Source organism: Ursus americanus, chromosome 6 (genome assembly GCF_024610735.1).
Source record: "Ursus americanus isolate L20-20 chromosome 6, mUrsAme1.1.p, whole genome shotgun sequence".
In the NCBI taxonomy this organism is placed as follows: domain Eukaryota; kingdom Metazoa; phylum Chordata; class Mammalia; order Carnivora; family Ursidae; genus Ursus; species Ursus americanus.
This window is the reverse complement of record NC_142132.1, coordinates 39,852,924-39,872,559: the sequence shown is the minus strand read 5'-3', so window position 1 is coordinate 39,872,559 and position 19,636 is coordinate 39,852,924. Positions and strand designations below refer to the sequence as shown.

Sequence of the window (19,636 nt, the reverse complement as noted above, 5' to 3'; positions counted from 1 at the left end):
CAGTCTGATGGGACAGAGAAAAGACTGGGCTCTGGGCTGCATTTGTCTATCAACTCATTCTTGATTTGGAAAAGGGTGCCATTTTCTGGAATTAGCCTGCATTTCAAACACATTGAACTAACCGTATGGGTTTCAAATAACTAAAATATTGACAGCATTAATAGCCCTTGGTAGCATTGTGTAAGGGCGTGCTATTTGCAAAGAGCCATTTCCTCCAACAAGGAAATGGGTAAAGTAGGAGTCTCATTTTGTTAAATTATGACACATTAGAAATTCCAAATATGTTGAATTTTATGTATCCTATGCTATTTCATACTGAAACCCCATCCCCCCATTCCTGTTGTTGCTAAGCGGGAAAATGTCAATCCTGGTCAAAATCCAGTTTACTTTTTAGAGGAAATAAACATAATTTCACAGGACAACAAAAAGGATCAAAAGCAAAATGCAGTGGATGTAGATTGATGGAGCAGAAGTTAAAGTTGTATGGGAAGGCGTCCGGCCCAATTCGTTCTGTGACTGATGTAGGCTACTTCCAGTCTCCACACCTCAGTGTCGGCTACTGAGATTTGGCCTAGACCACAGGGGTTGCAAACTCAATGTCTTGGGGCCAAGAAGGTCAAAGAAATGTATAGGTGGAAATAATAGGGAGTGGTGAGGTCTGTGGCTGTCAGGAAGGGTACTTCTCCTGCCTACAGGCACTTTCACTTAAATAGGGGCAGTAAAACAGAAGAAAAGTCAGACTATGCCCACCAAATAAAACACTTTTAGACACCATCAGTTTAGGACACTTATGAGATCAGAGTTCCCTTCCTTATGAGCACATCATACTATGTTAAAATCATGGGCTTTGGAGTAAGACTTGGTTGAATGCCAGTTCTGACACTTATTAGCTGTGTGACCCTAGGAAATTGATGTATCTTCAAGTCTCAGTGTCCCCTTATAATATTTTCCCATTGGGAAAAGTAGTGGAGAGTAGGGTTGTAAAGTACTGAGCACAGTACCTGGCACACAGTATCTGCTCATCAGATGGTGGCTCCATTATACCACCCCCCGCCCCGACAAGTGCCCCTTTTCTTCTAGTTTTGGCGTCTGTATTCCTAGGACTTTGGGTCATGGCATATAGAAATCTGGAAATAGTAAATGGAAGATAATACATTTTAAGTATATTTCCAACTGGCGTTTTACTATTATTAAATTAATAACAGAGAATTGGTGTTGAGCTGTATGTTGCAGTCTACTTGTGAATCAAAAGACTAAGTCTTCTCTTCTGCCTGTTTTGCATTTGATCCATGACCTGAGTGAACTCAAATGGCAGATGACATAAAGCTGGGAGGAGGAGTTACCCACTGGCTGACAAAATGGGGATGTGAGGGGTTCCTACTAGCTTGGGAAATGGATCAGAAACCTTTTGGGTCAAAATTCAGCAGAGATGATCAGGCCTGAGCTCATGTCTTAATGCACAGGGAAGAACAGAATAGAATATGTGAAGGAGTCCTAGGGGGTTTACTGCATGGTCAGTAATTGTCCCAAGTGGGGTAAGGACACTGCTATGGTGAGTTCTACTTCCCTCTCTATTTACAGAAGTATAGTGCCCAGCTAAAGGGAGGTGGTAGTCCAATGACCACTTAACATGCTACATCTGTGTTTGTCCAGAGGAGAGAAGCCAGGATGGTGAGGAATTTGAGAAACTTCCTTAGTCATGGAAGGAAGAGTGAACAGATCTCAGGGTAGGTAGCTTAGAGAGAAAGGCATTGGGGAAATAAGAGCTGGGCAAATACTTGTTAGTCAATTGGTGGCAGAACAGTACACACAAAGACCAGTTAGTTATGCAGCAAATGATCTGGGCTCAATATAAGGACAAACTTGCCCAGACTAGATGGGCAGCTGTGGAGGTAGTGAGCTAGTCTGCACTGGGGGTTCCAAGTAGCTTGGAAATGTGGCCATTGGTGGGTTACATATATATGAGACTCCCACCTATCCTCTCAAGATGGCAGAAATGGTCAAACCCATTTAGGTCTTGCACACAGCAAATATTGTGTACCAGTTACTAAATTCAGATGATCCCAGTGTGGGCTAAAGCAATGAGCACTTAGTTTTTCCTTGATGTTTTGAGACATTGGCCTAGGACAGGATGGGATAGGTACCCACTGCCCAACCCATAGAGTCACCAGTTTGAATTGGCTTTGCCTTGAAAACCCAGAGCTGGCCAGTGCTCTGCAAGCTTCTGCACCTTGGGGCCTGGAATGCAGTGATCCCAGTGATAAAGTGGAGCTGACCTTCTGGTTTGAATTCCTGTCCCTCCACTCACCATGTAATCTCAGCAAGCCATAATCTCTCTGGGCCTCAGTTCCTGCATCTGTAAAATGGGGTAATAATAGCATCTAGTTCATGGTGTTTGGGGATTAAGGTGTTTGGGGATGAGCCAGTACACGAAAGCACTTAGAAGAATGAGCCTTCAAATAGTGAGTGGGCAGTGATGTTAGCTCCCATCGCTAGCCACGGGGCCTGCAAACATGGTAGCTGTGTGCCCCTGCTCTTGCACTGAGCTGGTACAATGCTCAGTGGCCACGAAACCAGATGCTCAGTTGGAAGGAATCTTCTTGCTATTAGAAGAGAAGACCACAACTAAGAAGTGTTGATTTCCTGAAAACACTTGTATTCTATAAGAAAAAGCACTTTCACAGAAACTGTTTCTACTGACTCCCACAAACAACATACCAGGGGGGTTGGTATTTTCATTATCTCCATTTTAAAGCTAAGGAACTGAGGCTTTGAGAAAATAAGTAACCTGCCCAAGTTCACCCATTAGTTAGTGTCAAAGCAGCACGAGAACCTAGCTGTGGGAAGATTTTGTTGTCCTGTGCTTAGAAGGTGAAGGAAGGGTGAACGTCTATCTGGAAGCTCAGAAACAACACGCCAGGGCTTAAGCCACAGTTTGCTTATGAATAGATCCCTCATCTCTACCAGAGACTGTATACTGTACAGTACGCAGTCCTTTGTCCGGGAAGATCCTCCAGACAGTCGTGGATGGCTATCTGTTAGCCGCAACAAAAATCTGCTCTAAAAATATCTCTTAACTAGGCAACCCATGGAACGGGAGAAGATATTTGCAAATGACATTACAGATAAAGGGCAGGTATCAAAGATCTATGAAGAACTTCTCAAACTCAACACCCAAAAAACAAATAATCAAGTCAAAAAATGGGCAGAAGACATGAACAGACACTTCTCCAAAGAAGACATACGAGTGGCTAACAGATGTGAAAAAATGTTCAACATCATTAGCTATCAGGAAAATCCAATCAAAATTCAAATCAAAACCACATTGAGATACCACCTTACACCAGTTAGAATGGCAAAAACTAACAAGGCAGGAAACAACAAATGGAGAGGATGGAGAAAGGGGAACCCTCTTACACTGTTGGTGGGAATGCAAGTTGGTGCAGCCACTTTGGAAAACAGTATGGAGGTTCCTCAAAAAGTTAAAAATAGAGCTACGCTATGACCCAGCAGTTGCATTACTGAGTATTTACCCCAAAGATACAGATGTAGTGAAGAGAAGGGCCACATGCACCCCAATGTTCATAGCAGCAATGTCCACAATAGCCAAACTGTGGAAGGAGCCAAGATGTCCTTCAACAGATGAATGGATAAAGAAGATGTGGTTCATATATACAATGAAATATTACTCAGCCACCAGAAAGAATGAATACCCACCATTTGCATCAACATGGATGGAACTGAAGGGGATTATGCTAAGTGAAATAAGTCAAGCAGAGAAAGACAATTATCATATGGTTTCACTCATAGGTGGAACATAAGGAATAGCACGGAGGACATTAGGGGAAGGAAGGGAAAATGGATGGGGGAAAATCAGAGGGGGAGATGAACCATGAGAGACTATAGACTCTGGGAAACAATTGAGGGTTTCAGAGAAGAGGGGGGTGGGGAGATGGGTTAGCCCGTAATGAGTATTAAGGAGGGCATGTGTTGCATGGAGCACTGGGTGTTAAACGCAAATAATGAATCATGGAACACTACATCAAAAACTAAGGAGGTACTGTATGGTGACTAACATAACATAATAATAATAATAATAATAATAATAATAATAATAATGATAATGATATCTCTTAACAAAAGTTGTGTCAACAGTATACCTTGACTAAAGCACCAGACACACTCGGGGAAGTTTATACTGCCTTTTCTTGGTGGGGAGGAAGCCCTGGTGGCAGGCGGAAAGGGTTCTGGCTGGAGAGTGGTGTTGGGCCTCACACAGCCCTCCGCTCGCTCCACTGCTCACCTGACCCAGCTGTCATGTAGTGAGGATGTGTGTGTCCAAGGTGATGGAAACTCTCCACTGATGTTACAGGGTCCAGGCTGGGCAGGCATCCTCCTGGATGGATATTCGCAGGCTGGTTTCCCTGGTGGTGTTCTCAGGGCTGACCACAGACTCATTGTGGGGAAGGTGTTGGGAGCTGGGGGTGAGTAGGCCTGGCTGACAACTGCCCATGATCCCCAGCCTTTCCCTGAAAAGCCATGCCCACTTTCACCCCTTCATCTTTGCATGTGCTGTCCCCACTCCCAGGAAGACCATTTTCCCTGCTGGCGTGGTTCTCTCATCATTATCCTCCAACGCTTAGTTGGTGCCTCACCTTTTCTGGGCACTTGCAGCCCTCTGGGTTAGGGGTCCCTCCTGTGTTTCTGCCCTTGTGCTTGCACTTAGCAGGCAACTCTGGCATTTGAGGCAGAGACAGGTACTAGGGCAACAAGGGTGAAGAGTCATTGTCTCAGGCAGCAGTTCCCAGTGTGGTGGGGGCAGGGGGTGGTGGGAAGAGATCTATCTATCTATCTATCTATCTATCTATCTATCTATCTATCATCTATCTACCGAGAGAGCTATCAGAGTGTATTATTTATGGCTGAAGGACGGACAGTGCTGCTTGGGAAAATCAAAATGATTTCTCAGATGAGAGAACATGTGAATTGTCTCTTGAATAATAAATAGGAGCTCAGCAAAGGGATGGGACTGGAAGGGACATTCCCAGCTTCGGGCAGCAGTCAAGAGCGTGGTGCATTCAGCAAAGGGAGAGAATGTAACTAGGGCTGGATCACGGGGTGGACCAAAGGGAAGGATGAAGTAAAGTTGGGAAGAGACAAATACTTTGTAAGTACGAGCTCCTAGGCTTCTCTCACCGGGCAGCATTAGACATCATATGCGGTGATTTGTGAGGGAAGCAGAAGGTTTGGAGCAGGTGCCCGCATGCATCTCGGTCTTAGTTGCAAGGGCATCAAGGAAGCCTTGTCTTGTGACATGGCTTCTACGGATTCAGTGGGACTCAGATCTCTTACACGTAAACCAAGATCACAAACTCCCACACCTACAAGGCCAGGTGGACACCACAAATCAGTCTACCAGGCCGATGGGGACTGTGGCAAAGGGGAAAATTTACACCCCTGTATAGAAAGAACTAATCCTAAGTAAGCAAAGATAACCATAGCAACTTATCAAATGAAACCCATCTGTGGGCCTTATTTACCTGTGCTATTTCGGAAGAGCTGAGGTCCCTTAACTTGTACCATCTCTTTTCCAAAATCATCAAAGAACATTTCAGCCAAATTGGAATAAGCAGCTAATCCAAATTCGAGGAGCTCAGTAGAACTCCCTGGTTCTTTCTAAGTGTCTGGGGGAGACCATGGTCATCTGATGGTTTTTACATCTATGTCAGGACACATCATAGACTTATGTGTCCAAAGCCCATGCCCCCTGGGAGGGACCCACCCCACCAGCACCCAGTCCTCAATGGGCTCTGGGACTGTATTAATCTGGACCAGAAGAGAAAGTGGTGGGGGGGGAGAGGGAGAGATAAAGAACAGCAAACATCCACAGCTGGACAAGGATAGACTCGAAGCCTTGACTGTTAAGTGGAGAAAGGAAAAAGCTCCTGAAGGCTGCCCCGCAAATCGCTCTGTGATAATTTGCCTTGCGGGTCCAGCCTGCCCGCCAGCCCATGACCCCACGCGCTCACCGCGGAGTCCTAATTGAACCACCATCCCCTAGCCTGCATTGGAAGTAATATGCGTTAGGAAAATCAATCCATTTGTAGGGGGAGAAACCAGACTGGTTTCCTGCTACTGCTCATATTTTCACTAAAACCCCATTTTACTGGAACCAACATTGAAAAAAACAGCACATTTTATTCAAAACAAGGCAATATTGGTATTGACAGAGCTGCAGTGATAATGAGGACGATCGATGTCCCCTCCTCCATTATGGGGTATTGAGCAATTTTGGAGTAAACTTGTGGCATCATTAGACAAGATCAGCATTTCTCCCTTTTGAAAACTTTCGGGTTTTTTTCTTTGTTTCTTTTTTTTCCTGCTTTTTTGCATATTTAGATTTTAAGTAGCTCTTCTCTGGTGGATAAAAAAAGAAAAAAAGCAAGCAACAACGAAAAAAGAAAGCCAAAAGTCCTCAAAGTAATAAGTGAAGTGCTGATAATAAAACTGAAGATTGTAGACATTTCTTTTTAATTCTTATTAATAATACATTGTGATGTTATTTTTGCATCTTGCTTCATACAGACTGTCTCCCCAACTTTTGCCCCAAATTAAAATATTGCAGTCACCAAATAATCCAGGTTCTGGAAGAGGGAAAATTCAGAGCAAGCAGGTAGAGGCTCCCTCTGTGTTCTGAGAGGAGGAGACAAGAGGAAGGGCAGAGGTGTGGGCTCCGTGGGATGCAGGGAGGGACCCACATGGAGGAACTCCTCAAGTAAAAGTGATGGAATTGTTTGGTGCAAGTGAGTTTTGACATTTCTTCCTTCTGTCTCTGGTCCCTATTGGGCTGTACATTGCCTCTAACAGTTTACACTGGCTGTGTCAATACCGTAGTGACAGGGAAGGGACTGTCTCAGTCCATCCAGGCTGCTATCACAAGATACCATAGACTGGGTGCCTTATAAACAACAGAAACTTATTTTTCATCGTTCTGGAGGCTGGAAGCACCAGGAGCATGGTGCTGGCAGATTCATTGTCTGGTGAGGGGCCACTTCCCCACTGATGGCCCAATTCTTACTATGTTCTTATATGGCACAAGGCAAGAGAAGGCTCTCCGGGGTCCCTTTTATAAGGACACTAATAACTAATGAGGGGTCCGCTCTCATGTCCTAATCACCTGGCAAAGGCCCCACCTCCAAATACATCATGTCGGAAATTAGGTTTCAATATATGAGTTCTGGGGGACACAGACATCTGGCCCATTACAGGGACCATCTTCTCCCAATGATGAGATCTTCCCGTGGCATCAGGGATAGTGACAAAATGGTGACACTTCAGAATGATAAAATCTGCCTGGGAGCAATTGCCCTGAAAAACCATTCTAATGTAGTTTAAATTTTAAACTAAAACTAAGATGGCCTAAAATTTTAAGTTGGAAGTGTTACTGGAGACACTGTAAAGATGGAAATTTCACTAAATGCCATCAGTTTGAAACAGGAGCTCTAGGTGATGTGGTCCTGGAAGGAGGAAGGGAAGCCGAAGGGTGAGCTGCGAGACCCACCTTTTTTTTTTTTTAATCTAAAAACCAGGAACTTGTTGAGAATTTTGGCGTCCATATTCACCAGGGATATCGGTCTGTAATTCTCCTTCTTGATGGGGTCTTTGCCTGGTTTGGGATCAAGGTAATGCTGGCCTCAGAGAATGAGTTTGGAAGTTTTCCTTCTGTTTCTATTTTTTTGAAACAGCTTCAGGAGAATAGGTGTTATTTCTTATTTGAATGTTTGGTAGAATTCCCCAGGGAATCCATCAGGCCCTGGACTCTTTTGTTTTTTGGGAGGTTTTTGATCACCGCTTCAATCTTGTTACTGGTTATTGGTCTATTTAGGTTGTCAGTTTCTTCCTGTTTCAGTCTTGGTAGTTTATAGGTTTCCAGGAAGGCATCCATTCCTTCCAGGTTGCTTAATTTATTGGCATATAGTTGTTGGTAATAATTTCTAATAATTGTTTCTATTTACAAATGTTGGAGAGGATGGAGAAAGGGGAACCCTCTTACACTGTTGATGGGAATGCAAGTTGGTGCAGCCACTTTGGAAAACAGTGTGGAGGTCCCTCAAAAATTTAAAAATAGAGCTACCCTATGACCCAGCAATTGCACTACTGGGTATTTACCCTAAAGATATGGATGTAGTGAAGAGAAGGGCCATATATACCCCAATGTTCATAGCAGCAATGTCCGCAATAGCCGAACTGTGGAAGGAGCCAAGATGTCCTTCAACAGACAAATGAATAAGGAAGATGCGGTCCATATATACAATGGAATATTACAGCCACCAGGAAGGATGATTACCCAACATTTACATGAACGTGGGTGGAACTGGAGGAGATCATGCTAAGTGAAATAAGTCAAGCAGAGAAAGACAATTATCATATGGTTTCACTCATTTGTGGAACATAAGGAATAGCAGGGAGGACATTAGGAGAAGAAAGGGAAAAATGAAGGGGGGAAAATCAGAGGGGGAAATGAACCATGAGAGACTATGGACTCTGGGAAACAAAATGAGGGGTTCAGAGGGGAGGGGCAGGGGGAGATGGGCTAGCCCGGTGATGGGCATTAAGAAGGGCACGTACTGCATGGAGCACTGGGTGTTATATGCAAACAATGAATCATGGAACACTACATCAAAAACTAAGGATGTACTGTATGGCGACCAACATAACATAATTAAAAAAAACCCTAAAAACTGATGATAAACAGTGTAAATATGTGTCCCAATACATTTTAATCCTTGAAAGATATATGCTACTAAGTGCCATTTGTAGCCTGCAGATGAATGCCATCTTATTGATTTCTGTCTCTTAGTGATACAAACATACCCTTGACCACCGTGACAGGGTGACCCCAAATCACTGCACTTGTGAGGTAGAGATGGGAAGTGAGGTGAACCTGAGCATGGAGTCTGGGGTCAAAGCCAGGCTCTGACCTTACCATGTGGCCTGGACAATGTACTTCTCTGGGCTCAGTTTCCTCATCTGTAAAATGGGCAGAGTAATACTACCTCCCTCCTAGGGTTCCTCAAAGGGACTGTATAATCTGTATACGTCAAAGTGTTTAGACGGGGGCCTGGCACATCCTGAATACCCAGGAATTATTCTCATCCCAGGGTAAAATCGGGCTCCCACAGGAGATGCCAGGCCTGGATTCCCTTCTAAATCCAAGAGCTCCATGAAATATGTGAGGGGCTGCAGGGAGCCCCTCCCTCGCAGACACTGTAAATCCTCTGTGAGAGCTCATTTGTCATTGTTCTGAGACTGTCCCTTCACCTGTCTTGCCTGTAGCCCCTGATTCCCTTGAGAGCAAGGACAGTGTCATGTTAATTTTGAAATGCCTAGAATTTTACCCAGCGCCTGACACTGAAGAGGCAGTTAGTAACTTGTTTGAGGGAGAGCGGGAAGAAGGAGAAGCGGGGAAAGACCCCAAGAAAGCTTTCATGGGGAGGTGTGCATATCAGATGGTCTGAGACTCTATGGGACGAGAAGCCAGTCGTCATTAGAAAGAACTTTATTCAAATGAGTGCCTCTGCGGTTTCTCCTGGCATTACGCTGGCGGACTCAACTAGACATGACCTACATTGTCAGGGGTCTCTTTTCTTGAAACCAGACACCAGGGCAAAGATGTGCAATACGAAAAGCATGCTAGAGCCTCAGGTCGGGTTCCGGGGAAGTGGAGCCCAAGACAGAGGTATAGGTACGTCAGATCCTTCAAGGGAGGGACCAGGGATGGGGAGTGACGGAAGCAGATGGTGCAGGGGAAGCTCAGTGAGGATGTGCCAACCTCAGCCTGAGCCCACAGCACAGGGCTCTCGGCATGAATGGCACCACAAAGCCTGAAGGACTTGACCTCGTGGGCTACAGTCTGGTGTGTGTGCATGTGCGCGTGTGCACATGGTACATGGGTGTGTGTGCGTTTGCACATACACAGGTATATGTATAGCTATGCGGGCATGTATACATGTGTGCATGCTTACGTGTGCACACACGTGCATGTACACACACGTGTATACATGTGTACATGGCTGCACATGTGTGTACACATTTGTGTGTCTGTGTGCATGCATGAACATATATGGGGGGACAAATAGCCCCTGGGCAGGAAGCTCCCACTTAGGGCAGAGCAGTCTTCCAGAGAAGGGGAAATGGTGATGGGTACACAGGAGGTCTGGGGGAGGCTCCCATAGCATCCACTGCAGGAAGATTCCATTAAGTTCTAACTGGTATCTCACCTTAAACCATACCATATACAACAGTAAAAGAGAATGTGGGCAGTCCTAAGAGTTTTTGTAGAGGAATTTCCACCCCCTACCCCCAACACCCCTACCCTTGCGTATATGTGCAGAGGCCTGGAAATTCCAGGGGTTTCTATTGTTATGAAGAAAGGAAGATTGCAAAAGCAATGTATTTGGCTCAAATATTTACTGAGCTGACTCTCTGCGCTCTCTTCTGTGGAATTCAAGGACAGAAAGATGCCAAAATGACTGGAAAACTAGTAAGGGTGCGATGACATGGCTGTCCGTGTCCAAGAGGTGGACGAAGGACAGTTGCAAGGTGTGGGGGGGACAACAGCCAGGGGCACTGAAGGCTTTTGGCACTGGAGCTACAGCTGCTGCTGGCCTGGGCACTGAGCGTGGTCTGGTCGGGCCACAGCCAGTCGGCAAGGGCGCTGCCTGGGGGCCTGCCTCCCGGGCACACTGCACCCTCTGTGCCAGGGGTACGGACTCAAACACAGGACTGCTAGGGGCCCACGAAAGGCACAGCCACTGGCCAGCCCCAGCTGCCTCTCACAGACACAGGACTGCAACCTGTCCGACCCCGCCTTCCTACTTTCCGAGAGAGGCCACGCGTCCGGACTTTTAGGTAAAATCTCCAGATGTTTAAATGTCAGCAGTTAATTCAGAAACTGCTTAAACATCGCCTGGGTCAGACACCGTGACCCTGGGGCAGATGCAGCTTCTCACTGGCTGCTTCACAGTCTCTATTTCAAGCCTGGCCCTCTTCAGCAGCTGACCCCAGTGGCCCCCCTCCTCCTGCATGGGACAAGGGCACGTCTGAGAACTCCTGAGACAGATGGGGTGCAGTGAGAACAGGCCATGTGGGTGCAGTTGCCTGACCCCCCAACCTTTTTGAGGCCTGGTTGGGGGTCAATCCAAGTTGCCCACAAAGTAGTCTGACCTCAGGGCTCACCGCTTGCTTTTCTACCTCTTAGCTTTCCCAGGAGATCCAGTGCTCCGTGGCCAGTCACATCCAGTCCCTGGTGAAATCGGAGAAGAACCGGCAGGTCATGTGTGAGGCGGGGATGCTCAGGACCCTCATGGCCTCCTGCCACACAGCCCTGACCACCAGCCCCAACCCCTTGCACTCCGGCCTCATCAGGATTTTTGAAAAGCTTGCCTCCCAAGCCATCGAACCAGACGTGTTAAGGTACCGTGTGCCGTGCATTAAATGCAGCTGAGCCATTGGCATCCATGCTCAGGTACAGCGGACAGGAGGAGTGCACAGGGTCAGGTCTCCCCCTGCTCCCTCCTGCCTCTCCTCTGCAGGGTGTGGCCCTTCCCAGCACCAGATGCTGTGAGTCCGGGGAGGAGCCTTGGGTCCATGCAAGCAGGGGGCAGGCCCACAAAACAGACATGGCCCCTCCCATGGAGCTGAGAGTCCTGGGGGAGAGGGTCCCGCAGACAACACAGAATAGCATTGTGGGGGATACTCAGTGGACAGTGCCAGAGCTGTGTGAACGGGGAGGGACACAGTTGGGAGAGCATGTGGAAAGGGGCAGGGCTTCAAGGCAGTGGGTGGCTTAGGCCTGAGGTCTGTGCTGGCGTTCGTGGGACCCGGAGAGGAGGGAAGAGGGCATGTGAGGATGCCCCACTGAGAGGAATGGGGGCTGTGAGGGCTTGACACCCCAAGGGGCCAGACTGCAGGGAGCTGGGCTGCTGTGAGGAGCAGGGGCCGGGACTCCTGACAAGGAGAGGGACACAGGCAGTGCTCCCTTGTATCCTTGGGGAGCCTTCCCGCTGGCAGCCCCTCCAGGAAGGCACCTGTTTCCTGGAAAGCTGAGCAGGATGGAGAGGCACAAAGCAGAGCAGACACAGCAGACACAGACCAAAGTAGAGCAAATTCCTTTTTCCTTCAAGGTCCAGTTTGAGGCTCCTGGCTGGTCACTGGTCAAGTCAAAGACACCTAAATGCACTAGCTCTGTGGTCTGGGTGCCAGGCCAGGGACACCCTGCTTCTGCATGGTTTGAGGAAAGGTTTCCAGGCAGAGAGAAAAGCGTGGAGGAGGGGACCAGGGAGCACCGAGATTTAGGAAAGTGTTCAGATGAAGCTGGAGAACACTTCGGCCCATAAAAGGTCTTCATTTCTTTCTCTTGTATGTTATGATTCCTAGACAGTTTCTCGGTCTTGGAATTCCTCCACCTCCATCGTCGGCTGCAATGAAAATCCTCCATTCATCTTCTGTGCACAGAGGGGACTCTGGAGGCTCAGGTGAGGACAGAGGAAAGAACAGGGATAGGTTAACGGGAATCGAAGAGACTATGCATTCCTTATAGGGGAGCCTTAACAACAGGTGGGAAGCAGCCAGCCTTAAAAAATGGTATTGCCTGCTGCGCAGCGGAGCAAACGAGGAAAAGCAGGATTGGTTGTCCCAGAGAAAGACCAGATCGGGAAGGAAAAGGATGACCCCCACCCTCATATAAGATAGGTGATGGTGAGCGTGTACTTGACCCCTTTGGGTGCAGATCACAGAAACAGCGATAGGGTTTCCTTCACGACACACCACGTGTTCAAGTACCCAGTGCTGCGCCTGGACAGCGGTGCCAGTGATGGCTTTTTGCACAGCTCTCAGCTCAGGGGTCAGCTAGGAGATCAAGAGGCCAAAGCATTGGGTGGACCCCTAATATCGGGCATGGTCCCTGGGAGGCTGCTGGCTCCAGGGAGCAACTTAAAGAAAAGAAAGCAGTGAGCATACCGAATGTGAGGTCACATAAAGGCATAAAGGCAAGGAGGTCTTTGCGGAAAAGCATGGATGGAGAGTCAGCTTGTGCTGGCAGCCGGAGATGGGGAGCAGAGCTTTCAAAGAGACAAGCTACTGTGAGTGGGGAGGTCAGGGAGCCAGGACAAAGCATCCTGAGTGACGACCAGTGGGGTAAGCCGGGAAGCGGGGGGTGTTTGTGGGGAATGGTGGGTTGAAGGGAGAAGTTTCTAGGAGCATATTGTTGCTGCAGTTCACTGTTACTGAGTCAGCAGAGGGCCACCTGGTTGGGTTAGCCCTCCTTCTGGGCTGTGGCAGAAACACTGGGACTGTTGTCAGAAGAGCAGTGGATATGTTTGAACAGGGACGTGGCTCTTCATCTCTCCTCTGGCTTTTGCCCTAGGGTCCCAGGCTGGCGCAGCCGGGACTGCTGAAGGTCCCGCGGGAGCTGCCCTGGATGCCGGCCCCGGCCCAGCAGTCACACAGGCCCTCAGGCCCTCGGGGACATCCCCCGGCTCAACCACCGCCCTTCAGACCTCACTAAGCCTCATCTCCATGACCTCCCCGCGCCACCTGCAGCCTCAGAGGGCGGTCCTGGCGCCATCGTTTGTGGAATTCGACATGTCCGTGGAAGGTTATGGGTACGATAGGCTTTCTTATATTTGGAATGCCCTTTATTAATTTCCCAATGCCTCTGGTGAATTATAATACTGATTACAAAACCGTCGTTCTCATCAGCTCTCACCACTCCGGAGTGGAAGATGTCTGGGTCAGGGACACCCTGTCTACTCAGTGGCTTCTTGGGGCCAGCATCCTCAGACACGTAGTGCTATGACCCTCTCCTTCCCCTGTGGGCCTGCTTTCCAGAATGCCCTCCCCTTCAGGGTCCAGTGTGAATTCCATCTCTTGGGGCCCTCATAACAGCATCAGCCACTTTCTGTCCTCATGGTGTAAGAAGGAGTGAGGCCCTGCAGAGGGACAGAGGGGAGATGTCATGGCCAGAAGCCGGATTGCTGTTCACCGATCTGAGACACTTTTCTGTTTCCAGCTGTTTGTTTATTCCGACCCTGTCTACAGTTATGGGAAGCAGCACAGAGTATCTGGTGTCCGGAGGGATTGGGACAGGTAGGTGATTCTCGGGGGTGGGGGGTGTCAGCTTGCTGAGCTGAACTTGATGTCAGACTTCCACTTGGCATTTCAAGAGAGTGGGAGTCTCCCTTATTTCTGTATCTCTGCCAATGCGTCATCCTTGCAGTTTGCCGTGCCTGTGTTAGGGCCCAGCCACGACTCCGCACACAGTGGGGACGCAGTGAACACTGATGCGCTCAGTTGGTGATTTGATGGTGGAGTCTGGGTTGGATTCATTTTGTTAGTGATTGACACACGTTGAAATGAACACTTCACCCCACCTTAAGTCTCTTTCTAGAAAGGAATGTGCATTCTGTGTGGATGGCCATCTGACCTACCTGGGCCCTGGCAGGCTTTGCGCAGTGCTGTGCTCAGCTAAAAACTGGCTGGGCAGGACAGGGCAAGCGCCCAGTGCTGTCTGAACTAAGCACCTTTGGTTAGGAGAACCAGGGCTTCTCTGGGATGGTGGGTGCTGAGGAGCCATTGCATTCACAGTCCATCTGCACGGGGCACCAAGTCTGATTCTGCTAATTCATGGAGAACGGTGGGCCTGCTCTGTACTGCCGACCCTGTTGCGGGCAGGAGGACATGGGTTTCTCTAGAGCGGAAACTTCCCCATACAAGGTTCAGCTGAACGAGGCTGGTGTCTCTGCCTCACATAGCGTACTGCCCAGCTTTAGATCAGCCAATGATGACCGTCTGCAGGGCTGTGTCACCTCTCCACGCCCTTGGCAAGGTGGCGCAGATTGATAGGTGGGATAGAATTGGAGGGAGGCTGTGGGGATCGAGACTCAAGTTCTGGTGGGAATATCACTTACTCCTGCGAGTACGAATACGGGGATGAGCTTCAGTGGTGTAGGGTTGACATAAAGTGGCCAGGAGTCAGACCAGGCACAGACCAGACTGGTACATAGTAGGGTCACACCTGGGCCGAATGAGAGCCACGATGACTCAAGACAAGATTCCAAGGCAGGAGAAAGTCTAAGGGGATGCTTGTGTTCTGACTCCAGGTGCAGCCAGGGCATTCCCTCCGTCTGGGGGCCTGACCTTCTCCTGCTGGTTCCTGATCGGCAGGCACAGCACAGTCATCGAGGGCCACCCTCTGCGCTTCCTAACCCTGGTGCGTCACCTGGCCAGGACTGAGCAGCCCTTCGTCTGCTTCTCTGTCAGCCTGTGCCCGGACGACCTCTCCTTGGTTGTGTCTACGGAAGAGAAAGCCTTTCAGCCCCTGGGTAAGGTGTTGGGGGCTGGAGCTGTCTTTGCCCACTGTGGGGGAAATGGAGCTAAGTCAGCAGCTCTTGGCACGAGAGCCTGGGAGACCGACCCTCCTTCAGTGGCTGGTGGCTGGTCCAGCCTCTGCCATTTAGAGTTCTGCTTGGCTCTCTAAGCTCATCCCCCTATGACGGCCAGAAATGGCCTGTTCTTCTTGTGTGCCCTGAGAGTGTCCCTGTTTCATAGGGGGCCACCCAGAAGGCGCCAGGGGTGGCTTGCCATCATTGTCACAAAGCACAACTCCCTGGGGCGCCTGGGTGGCTCATCGTTAAGCGTCTGCCTTCGGCCCAGGGCGGGGTGTGATCCCAGAGTCCTGGGATCGAGCCCCACATCAGGCTCCTCCACTGGGAGCCTGCTTCTTCCTCTCCCACTCCCCCTGCCTGTGTTCCCTCTCTCACATGCTGTCTCTCTCTCTGTCAAATAAATAAATAAAATCTTAAAAAAACCAAACAAACACAACTCCCTATCTCCCCCAACCTTCTGAGGACTCTAGGGCAAACGTGCATTGCCGCAGAGGCAATCTCGTGTAGGGTAGACCCCGAAGCCTGACTCCTGGGTTGGAGTCCTGCTGCACGATCCTGGGCAAATTATATAACCTGTTTGTGCCTCAGAAGGGTAGATGCGGATTGTGATAGCGCCTACCTCACAGGGAGGCGTGAAAACGAAATGAAGCGACATTCGTAACCATTCTTAAACCAGTGTCTGGTACAAAGCAGGACCTCAAGCAACGATGGCTGCTGTTGCGGTTATTTTGCGAGGGGGTCTAGGCCACGGCTCCTCGGCATGAGCCCTGCTCTCCTGGGTTGCTGCAGCATGACGCTGTATGTGAAGTGTGGCGTCTGTGTTCCCTTGCAGATGTCATGGAACCCGAGGAGGATCCTGAGCCTTCTGCCGGACGCCAGCTTCGGGTCAGGTGTGGCCAGCTGCTGGCCTGCGGTCAGTGGCACCACCTGGCTGTGGTGGTCACCAAGGAAATGAAAAGGAATTGCACCGTCTCCACCTATCTGGATGGACAGATCACCGGCTCAGCCAAGGTGAGCTAGTTGCCCCGAGCTCTGCTTGCCCCACTGGCATGCTGCACTACCTGGAGTGGTCTCACTTCCGTTCCTCATTCTCATTCGGCAGCAGGGTCAGTATCTAATGAAACTCTCCCTTGCTATCCAGAACACTTGGCTGAGCTCAAACATGAGAAAAACCCAAAACACAATAAAGTGAAAATCCTTCAGAAACTGGAGTGAAAGCCACACGACCAGAGCAGAAGGTGAAACATGGAAATAAGAATAGTCATAAGAGAATAGAAAGTTCCAGAGTGAACAAGGCTTTTCACAGTATAAGTTGTGGCTTCCCCCGGAACGTTGATGCAGGGTCTAAGATTCTGCTTTTCTAAGAAGCTACCTGGTGAACCTATTACGACTGTTTGCATACTAGACTTAGGAGCCAGGCACGAGAGCTTGCAAGGACACCAACACCTCTTACCAGATTTACAGAAAGAATGATGAGGAAAAGATGGTTCCCTGCATAAAGAACACATAGCTGGAGGGGGTGTCTTATCACTGCCATTTAGCATCACCTGAAGTCCTGAGGCATAAGGGAGAGGGGCATGGCAGGTGTGCTCCAGCATCCACGGTTAGAGATCCCCAAAGCAGCCAGAGAGAGAAGGGCCCAGAAGAATTCCGAGGGAAAGTGCAGCCAGAATTTCGCCCGGATTACAGAGAGAGCATCTCAATGTAGGCTGCATTCTAGAATCACCCGGAAAGTATTTTTAAAGTTCTATTGTGCAGGCTATTCCTAAGATCAATCATACCAGGATCTCTGTGTGCAGGGTAATTTGGTCATGTGTTCAGAGTTTCTTCGGTGATTCTATTATTCAGCCAGAATGGAGAACCTTAGATTAATAGGGTTTCTCATTTTGATAGTTTGACACTTGGGACTCGATAATTCTTTGTTGTAGGGGCCCATTCTGTGTATAGTAGGATAGACACTTAGCAGCATCTGTGGCCTCCCTCGATGCCGTAGCATCTCCACCTCTCTCTCTCCAGTTGTGACCACCAAAAATGTCTCCACACACTTCCAGATGCCCTCTGTGGGACAAAATCACCCCATGGTGAGAGTCATTAGGTTAGAACAACCTAAATTTGATATAACACAAAAGATGAATTCAATGCTATCTTCTAGTATAATTGTCTTATCAGAAAAAGCAGTGGTGAGCAGAAAGATTCAGCAGGAGCATAACAAAAATAGGTCTTCCAAAACATGAAGTTAACTCTTTTCTCAAATCCTTGATGATACTTGCCCTTCCTTCCTTCCTCCATTTCTCCCCTCCCCTCCCATCCCCTCCCTTCCTCCCTCCCTCCCTTCCTCCCTCCCTCCCTTCCTCCCTCCCTCCCTTCCTCCCTCCTTCCCTTCCTCCCTCCCTCCCTTCCTTCCTTCAATATTTTGGAGCACCCACTCTTTGTTAGGTACTGTTTTTTTTTTTTTTTAAGATTTTATTCATTTATTTGACAAAGAGAGAGACAGCCAGCGAGAGAGGGAACACAGGCAGGGGGAGTGGGAGAGGAAGAAGCAAGCTCCCAGCAGAGGAGCCTGATGTGGGGCTCGATCCCAGAACGCCTGGATCACGCCCTGAGCCTAAGGCAGACGCTTAACGACTGCGCCACCCAGGCGCCCCTTGTTAGGTACTGTTTTAGATACTAGGAATTGTCCGTGCCCACCGGCCAAATACCTCCAGGAGTGTGCATGTAGTACAAAACAAAAGTTAGATTTATTAAGCTTGCTATAGCAAGACACTCTATTCCATGGGGTAACAAAGACTTGGAAGGAGCATAGATAGGATTAGGGCTTATTTTAGGTATTTGGGGGAGGGTTCAAATAAATGGTTCAAATAAATATTCTCATTTGTGTGCTGTCAGAAAGAGGGAATTTGATGTCTGTGTATGTTCAGAACTTTTATCCAGGAAGTAGGAGGAATGGAGCAGGTTAGAGTTGCCATTGGAGAAAAAAGCAGCATCACTCATGTTAGCCGGGATGGAAGGTGTGGTTACTTTTGTGGTTGTACAGCATCTTTGTTATTATCTGTTCAGGCATGATTACAGAGTGGGCTTGTTTGTTGTTGTTGGTGTTGTTTGTTTTTCTTCTTTTGCAAAACTTGCTAGTATTCTTGTTTTGTCTTATAGAATAGGTTGGTATTCTGTGAACTATTTCATGGACTTTGAGGCTAAGAAACAAGTCCTATTGATGTTCAGACCTCGATCACACCTAGCACAGGGGCTGGCACACAGTAAGCATGTAATAAATATTTGATGAACTGCATTGAATTGACAGCCACAAGGAGTAAGATGGGCTGGATGATAGCGTAGTTGAGTGAGTTGGTACATGGATGAACAATTGACCTCATGGGACCAGCTAAGCCAGAGTCCGTCAGCAGGAAGGTTGGCAGTGGTGTGATGCCACAGGGATATGCCAAAATATGCCATGGGGAATGACCAAGACTTGAGTCAGACAGAGTTGACTTTCCAAGATGACCTCAATAAGTTGGTTCAGGATCAGCAAGTGAAATTTAATTGAGGTAAATGTGAAGGCCTGTGTTTACATGCAGACATTTGCTGAGCAAGAACAGGATGGGAGAGCTTAGGTTGGGGATGACCCAGCTTAACGATGGTTCTCTAATGTTAGAGCCTTTGTTTTAATTTCCAAGGGAAGACAAGTTCAATTTTAAGAGGTGGGGAGTATTTCAGCAGCCTGAATTGAGCAAAATGGTGTGGGAGCAATTTGAGACATCTTCTGTTTGTAATCAATGCAGATGGTGCAGTGAGTATGTGTAGTAGGAATTTGGGGAGAAAGGCAAGCTGGATTGCTGGGGTGGGGCAGAGCCTCAGCGCAGGAGACAGAGAAGTCCCTGCCTGGCCGGAGGCGAGAGGGGGTGAGAGAAGTGTGGACCCCACACTAGGCAGGCCTGGTGACTGAAAACTTGTTTGTTTTTGTTTGAAAATCTCGTTTAATTGGTAGAAAAAGACTATTTCTGAAATTGTATGACCTCTCATTTGAAAAATATGTTTTTATGTACATAAATGTGGATATGGTGATTTTATAGTCATTATAAAAACACATTTTGATATACCTGAAAAATATTGAAAAGAAGAAAGAATGCCTATATTCCTTCTATCTTACCATAGTTTGTAGTTTCTTTTCGTTTTTTCCCTTTAAAAAATTAGCT

The 19,636-nt window shown here is 48.2% G+C and overlaps 1 protein-coding gene across 4 annotated transcripts in view; it reads left to right on the top strand.

Annotated features, from left to right (window-relative positions):
* WDFY4 (WDFY family member 4) overlaps positions 1-19,636 on the top strand; it is a 280,866-nt gene that overhangs the window by 77,382 nt on the left and 183,848 nt on the right. For all 4 annotated transcript variants that reach the window (XM_087862949.1, XM_087862950.1, XM_087862947.1 and 1 more), the window contains exons 14-19: positions 11,261-11,475; positions 12,439-12,536; positions 13,427-13,664; positions 14,072-14,148; positions 15,162-15,383; positions 16,279-16,457. In XM_087862949.1, coding sequence (XP_087719075.1) covers positions 11,261-11,475; positions 12,439-12,536; positions 13,427-13,664; positions 14,072-14,148; positions 15,162-15,383; positions 16,279-16,457 — 1,029 coding nt within the window. The remainder of the gene's footprint in view (positions 1-11,260; positions 11,476-12,438; positions 12,537-13,426; positions 13,665-14,071; positions 14,149-15,161; positions 15,384-16,278; positions 16,458-19,636) is intronic.